General features: G+C 47.8%; 1 protein-coding gene across 5 annotated transcripts in view; it reads left to right on the forward strand.

Annotated features, from left to right (window-relative positions):
- The window catches only part of LOC112074870 (nucleoporin NUP35), a 13117-nt gene extending 6739 nt beyond the window's left edge, over positions 1–6378 (forward strand). For all 5 annotated transcript variants that reach the window (XM_024141953.2, XM_024141955.2, XM_024141954.2 and 2 more), the window contains exon 9: positions 5445–6378. In XM_024141953.2, the coding sequence (XP_023997721.2) occupies positions 5445–5522 (78 nt within the window). In that variant the 3' untranslated portion in view covers positions 5523–6378. The remainder of the gene's footprint in view (positions 1–5444) is intronic.
- The last annotated feature ends 992 nt before the right edge of the window (positions 6379–7370 follow it).

Here is a 7370-nt window from a genome sequence, read left to right on the forward strand (position 1 = left end):
AGTCAGTTAAACTTGTTCTTATTTCACATGACCGGCCTACCCAACCCGGACGACACTGGGCCAATCGTGAGCCGCTCCTATGGGACTCCCAGATCCACCGGGCCGGATGGATACAGCACTGGATTAATTGAAGATATTTTGGATAAGTTGTTCTCCTTGCAACCATACGAAAACCTCGAGTCAAATTGTCTGTCTGTGACAGAGAAAGTTAACGAAAGACAGTATAGGGCTGCTTCCAACTCCTGACTGGATTGGCTGACAATAGCTGCTGATACGTAGCACTACCTAGCTTGTGAGCTCGCACCAATATGAGGGCAAAGGCTAGCCTTACTAGCTTGTGAGGCTTGAAGCACCACATGAGGGCGAGGCTAGCCACTACCTACTTGTGAGCTAGCACCACTGAGGGCGAGAGCTAGCCTACACCCTAGCTTTTTGGTTGAGGCTTAGCACCACATGAAGGGCAAGGCGTTAAGCACTACCTAGCTTGTGAGGTTACCCAGCACCACAATGAGGTGAGCGACTAGCACTACACTTGCGAGGCTACGAATGAGGCGAGCATAAGTCACCACAATGAGGCGAGGCTAGCACACCATGAGTGGCGAGGCTAGCACCACATGAGGGCAGGCTAGCACTACTAGCTTGTGAGGCCAGAATCGCACATGAGGGCGAGACTCGACTACCTAGCTTGTGAGGCTAGGCACCACATGAGGGCGAGGCTTAGAACTACTAGCCTTGTGAGGCTAGCACCGACATGAGGGCGAGACTAGCCCTACCTTACTTGTGAGGCTAGCACCACTCATGAGGCGAGGCTAGTCACTTAACCTAGCTTGTTGAGGCTACGCACCACATGAGGGCGAGGCTTGCACTACTAGCTTGCGAGGGCTAGCACCAATGAGGGCCGAGGCTAGCACCACTGAGGGCAAGGCTAGCACTACTTAGCTTGCGAGGCTAGCACACATGCGGGCTAAGGCTAGCACTACCTACGCTTGTGAGGCGTAAGCAACACATGAGGCGAGCCTGCCCTCATGTGGTGCTAGCCTCACAAGCTAGGTAGTGCTACGTATCAGCAGCTATTGTCAGCCAATCCAGTAGGAGTTGGAAGCCAGCGCTATACTTGTCCTTATTTCTTACTTGTCAGAACAACAATTGACTAGATTTTTCGATGTTGCAAGGAACAACTTAACCAAAATATCCTTAATTAATCCAGGCTGTATCACATCCGGCCGTGATCGGGAGTCCCATAGGGCGGCTCACGATTGGCCCGGTGTCGTCCGGGGTTGGCCGGGGTAGGCCGTCATTGTAAATAAGAACAAGTTCTTAACTGACTTGCCTTGTTAAACAAAGGTTCAATTTGTATTTTATTTATCCCTGGTATTGACACTGGAAGGCTGCTGCTTTCTGGTCTCGCGTATTAGACACCATCTCCTGCCGTTGTGGCCTTGAGCAAGGCACTTAACACGCCACAAAGTAAAACACTGCACTGATAGGCTACTGTGGAAAACACATGTGGCCCGTCAACCCTCCATCTGGAGGGTTACTGGGTGTGCAGGCTTTTGGTCCAACCCTRCTCAAACACACCAGAGTCCGCTTAGCAAGATCCTGTTGAGCAGTTGCTTTTTTTTACAATGTGGGTTGTGAGAGCAGGGCTGGAGTAAAAGCCTTCTCACCCAGTATCTCTGGTTGGCCTCCCCGCTCACCCAGTATCTCTGGTTGGCCTCCCCGCTCACCCAGTATCTCTCCTGGAGGATGGTTGGCCTCCCTGCTCAACCCAGTATCTCTGGTTGGCCTCCCCGCTCACCCAGTATCTCTCCTGGAGGATGGTTGGCCTCCCCGCTCACCCAGTATCTCTCCTGGAGGATGGTTTGGCCTTCCCCCCTCACCACAGTATCTCTCCTGGAGGATGGTTGGCCTCCCCGCTCACCCAGTATCTCTCCTGGAGGATGGTTGGCCTCCCTGCTCCCAGTATCTCTCCTGGAGGATGGTTGGCCTCCCTGCTCACCCAGTATCTCTTCCTGGAGGATGGTTGGCTCCCCGCTCACCCTGTATCTCTCCTGGAGGTGGTTGGCCTCCCTGCTCCCAGTATCTCTCCTGGAGGTGGTTGGCCTCCCCCGCTCACCAGTATCTCTCCTGGAGGGATGGTTGGCCTCCCCGCTCACCCAGTATCTCTCCTGGAGGGTGGTTGCCTCCCGCTCACCCAGTATCTCTCCTGGGGGTGGTTGGCCTCCCCGCTCACCCAGTATCTCTCCTGGAGGATGGTTGGCCTCCCCGCTCACCCAGTATCTCTCCTGGAGGGTGGTTGGCCTCCCCGCTCACCCAGTATCTCTCCTGGAGGATGGTTGGCCTCCCCGCTCACCCAGTATCTCTCCTGGAGGGTGGTTGGCCTCCCTGCTCACCAGTATCTCTCCTGGAGGGTGGTTGGCCTCCCCGCTCACCCAGTATCTCTCCTGGAGGAATGGTCTCCCCGCTCACACCAGTATCTCTCCTGGAATGGTTGGCCTCCCCGCTCACCCAGTATCTCTCCTGGAGGATGGTTGGCCTCCCCGCTCACCCAGTATCTCTCCTGGAGGATGGTTGGCCTCCCCGCTCACCCAGTATCTCTCCTGGAGGGTGGTTGGCCTCCCTGCTCACCCAGTATCTCTCCTGGGATGGTTGGCCTCCGCCCTCACCCAGTATCTCTCCTGGAGGGTGGTTGGCCTCCCCGCTCACCCAGTATCTCTCCTGGAGGATGGTTGGTCTCCCTGCTCACCCAGTATCTCTCCTGGAGGGTGGGTGGCCTCCCGCTCACCAGTATCTCTTCCTGGAGGATGGTTGGCCTCCCCGCTCACCCAGTATCTCTCCTGGAGATGGTTGGCCTCCCCGCTCACCCAGTATCTCTCCTGGAGGATGGTTGGCCTCCCCGCTCACCCAGTATCTCTCCTGGAGGATGGTTGGTCTCCCTGCTCACCAGTATCTCTCCTGGAGGATGGTTGGTCTCCCTGCTCACCCAGTATCTCTCCTGGAGGATGGTTGGTCTCCCTGCTCACCCAGTATCTCTCCTGGAGGATGTTGGTCTCCCTGCTCACCCAGTATCTCTCCTGGAGGGTGGTTGGCCTCCCCGCTCACCCAGTATCTCTCCTGGAGGATGGTTGGCCTCCCCGCTCACCCAGTATCTCTCCTGGAGGATGGTTGGCTCCCCGCTCACCCAGTATCTCTCCTGGAGGGTGGTTGGCCTCCCCGCTCACCCTGTGTCTATCCTGGACTGTCCTGGAAGATGGTTAGCCACCCTGCAACACTATCATTGTAAATAAGAATTTGTTCTGACTTGCCTAATTAAATAAAAAATWAAGTATATTAGGACATGAGTGACATTAATACATACTAATAGTTAACTAGCGTGATAGCCAGCCATACTACACTGTTTTGAATTGGCTATCTAGTTCCTCTGTAGATCATTATTTTACCTGCTGCGTAATGTCTGGTAATGTCTGGCTGCGTAATATCTGGCACACACGGGTGATGCACACCATTTACTTTTCCAGGATTTTTATTGCTGTCTAAAAGKGAGCTATAACTGGGCAAATAACTCACTAACTAGCAATGAATATCACCAAATGTGCACATTTGTATTTATTATGGATCCCTGCCAGCAGCTACTCTTCCTGGGGTCTGTCAAAATTTAAGGCAGTTTATTATAATAATATTAAAAAATCATTACAATACATTCATAACAGATTTCACAACACACTRTGTGCCCTCAGGCCTCTACTTTACTACCACATATCTATAACACAAAATCCAAGTGTACGTGTGCGTATGTTACAGTCCCCGCTGTTCCATAAGGTGTATTTTTATCTGTTTTTTAAAATCTGATTTTACTGCTTGCATCAGTTACCTGATGTGGAATAGAGTTCCATGTAGTCATGGCTCTATGTAGTACTGTGCACCTCCCATAGTCTGTTCTGGACTTGGGGACTGTGAAGAGACCTCTTGTGGCATGTCTTGTGGGGTATGCATGGGTGTCCGAGCTGTGTGCCAGTAGTTTAGACAGACAGCTCGGTGCATTCAATATGCCAATACCTCTCATAAATAAAAGTAGTGATGAAGTCAATCTCTCCTCCACTTGGAGCCAGGAGAGATTGACATGCATATTATTCATATTAGCTCTCTGTGTACATCCAAGGGCCAGCTGTGCTGCCCTGCTCTCAGCCAATTGCAATTTTCCATAAGTCCCTCTTTGTGGCACCTGACCACACGACTGAACAGTAGTCCAGGTGTGACAACCAGGGCCTGTAGGACCCGCCTTGTTGATAGTGTTGTTAAGGCAGAGCAGCGCTTTACTGTAGACAGACTTGTCCCCATCTTAGCAACTACGACATCAATATGTTTTGCCCATGACAGTTTACAATCTTTACTTCTAGCAGTGTAGTCTTTCAATCATGACTGCATGATTGAAAGATGGCTCGTGCCTGTCATCGCAGGCCTACAATAATTACACTCCGATGCGCTCTGCAGCGATTGGGAGGCAGTGTGCAACACATCGTATCCAGAGGCTCTGATCGGAGCCAATTGTTTGATTGCCCAATTATTTATTTTTTTCACTTGTCCATTCTGACAACTTAAATCTGTTCTTGTCCTACTTATTTTTACTTGCGCCTGGGAAAGAGGACACGTGTTAATGTTGAGCTATGGTGAGCTTCAATTGGTCACTCGCAGAGGATTTGAATAAAGTTMAACTTTTCCCCAACTTTAGTCCCGCCCTATTCAGATCCCATGTTCGCCTCAATCAACGGTCCCCCCGCTCACTCCGCTTCTCTCGCTTTCCTTCCGTTGAAAGTGAATGGCTTCCGTGCAATTCTACTTCGTGGTGAAAATGGCTCGTTAGTCAGCTAGTACAATTAGCAATTTTGTTCCAATCAATCCTGATTTTGAAGTGTGTGTGTGATCCAGTCCTAATCGCCCGACCTCACTAATGTCCTTGTGGCTGAATGGAAGCAAGTCCCTGCAGCAATGTTCCATCATCAAGTGAAAGCCTTCCCAGAAGAGTGGAGGCTGTTACAGCACCAACTCCACATTAATGCCCATGATTTGGGAATGTGATGTTTGTCGAGCAGGTGTCCACATACTTTTGGTCATGTATTATACACCATAGAGAGCTATAGACTACAGTAGATACACCGTAGAGGACTACAGCACTATGTCCACTAGAGTGCAGCAAAGGGAAAGCAAAGCTCAGGATACAAATGTATAGAAACCGCAATCAATACAATAGTCCTACATTTTTTTTCAATCATGTAAGTATGTAACGCGGTGAAGGAAGTATGTGACTGCATGGATCGATTTACCTTTTTTAATTTAACAATTACATTTCAGTCTTTACATTTTTTATATGAAGTGACACTTTGTGTTTTCTAGGGACAGGGATCGTTTTGTAATTCACCGACCAGGTTACATGTTTTTGATTTCAGGTGGTAGCTGACAGAGAGACTCCAAGGAAAGATGACAGTTTGGTTTCCAAAGCGATGGAGTACATGTTTGGCTGGTGAGATGGTCTCCTCCAATGTCTGAGAACGCTTCATATTTAGGACTCAAGACGTCAATGACCAACATCAGCCTTCTGTCATTACGGAGTCAGTTGGCTTGTATCCCTAATAGCACCCTATTCCCTACGTACTSCATTACGTTTTACCAGGGCCCTAGGGATTAGCGTGCTATTTGGGATACATCCAGTGTGTAACTGATTTTTAGAACCAAATCACGTGGATATACTTAACCTGTGACTACWATGCACTTTATGTGGTGGACAGGATTTTATATGTTAGCGTTAAAGTGTTTTTAATTTATTTTTTTGCCAAAGTCACGACGCTAAATTGACCAACAACACAGAAATAAACAAAGTAAATATTTTTATTTTATTTTATTGATCTGATTTGATGTGGAATGAATCACACATAATTAAGACTTGYGTTTGTACCAAATGGCACCCTATTCCCTATGCAGTGCACTACTTTTGACAAGAGCCCATAGTGGTCCGGTCAAAATTAGTGTACTCTTTTTTTTAGGTTTATAGGGTTCCATTTGGAACATAATCGTGGCATATCTACAGTATCTGAAGGAAGAGCTGCTTTGCCAGTTAAAAGTCAAGGTTGTACRTCAGTATGTTAAACCGTGACATTCGCTAGAGAATGTTAATTATGAAAGGCTCATACTTTTCAGAATTATTAAGAAATAGTTTTTTTTTTGTATGCTGTCAAACTTTTTTACATTTTTTTTATTTTTATTCTCACAAAGTTGTCAGTCTTGTTTCTTTTATCTATCTATTTAAAATGAGCTGTTGACTTTTTCTACTGTATCTCAGCTGACACTTACTGTTTAAATAAATGTTGCATCATTTGAATACCAGTTGAAGTTTTCATAGTCCTGAATGATGACTGTTTTTTTACTTTGTCATTTTAGTTTTACCTTGATGATTTCTGACTTTTGTTCTACGAAGTTTGCCTGTCGGTCTGTAAACGCTCATGTCATGTTCTAGTTCGTATTCCAGTCGGACCATTTTAAGGAAAAGATTGCTTCATATTGTAGACACCAGCTTGGTAGCTATCGCTCACTTCCTTCCAACCCACTACGTTCCTTAGACTTCATCTGAACTGAAACTTCACAGCTGAAGTTATTACAACACCCACCACCTTCTTTTTTACAACTTAGTTCCTGAGTTTGCTGTAGGTCCCAAATGGCACAGTATTCCCTGTTTTTTGTTTTTTTTGTGCACTACTTTTGACCAGGATCTGTAGAGCTCTGGTCAAAAGTAGTGCACATCGTCGGGAATAGGGTACCATTTTGGGGTGAAGCCATGATATGCGTGTAAAGCCTCCACTTGTTTTGGTTCTGAAGTCTGTGTTGGAAGGTCATGCAGGTGAGTCCAGAGGCGTGTTGTGTGTTTTTCTGTTTTCAATCTGAGATGTGTTTGGAACTGACGCGAGTGTTGAAGGTGACACTGATCTGTTGCTCTCTGGAGGCACCTGGCTCACCCTGCATCCCTGCTTTCTACCTCTGAGACTGATTCATCCTACCCTTTTTTTTCTTTTTTTCTCTCTCTACCTCCATTCCCCCTCCCCCCTCTCTCTCTCCATCCCTCTGGAGACTGATTCAGAGTGTCAGGTCCTTGTCCTGGTGAGTTGTTTTAGGAGGTGCAAGGTACAGTACCTTGAAGGGATGGATGTCGTAGAGAGAATTCATCCTGATCAGCTCCCTTGTATTCTACCCTTCCCTCCTGGGGCCCGATGGTAGGCTGGATGTCATACCACCTGACTCATGATTCAAGGGAAACTAGCCACTAATATTTTCCATGAAACCTGCAAACTTTGTAATAAGCGTGTATTGTATCGGTGACCTTT

This window comes from Salvelinus sp. IW2-2015, unplaced genomic scaffold (genome assembly GCF_002910315.2).
Source record: "Salvelinus sp. IW2-2015 unplaced genomic scaffold, ASM291031v2 Un_scaffold2855, whole genome shotgun sequence".
NCBI classification, from domain to species: Eukaryota; Metazoa; Chordata; class Actinopteri; order Salmoniformes; family Salmonidae; genus Salvelinus; species Salvelinus sp. IW2-2015.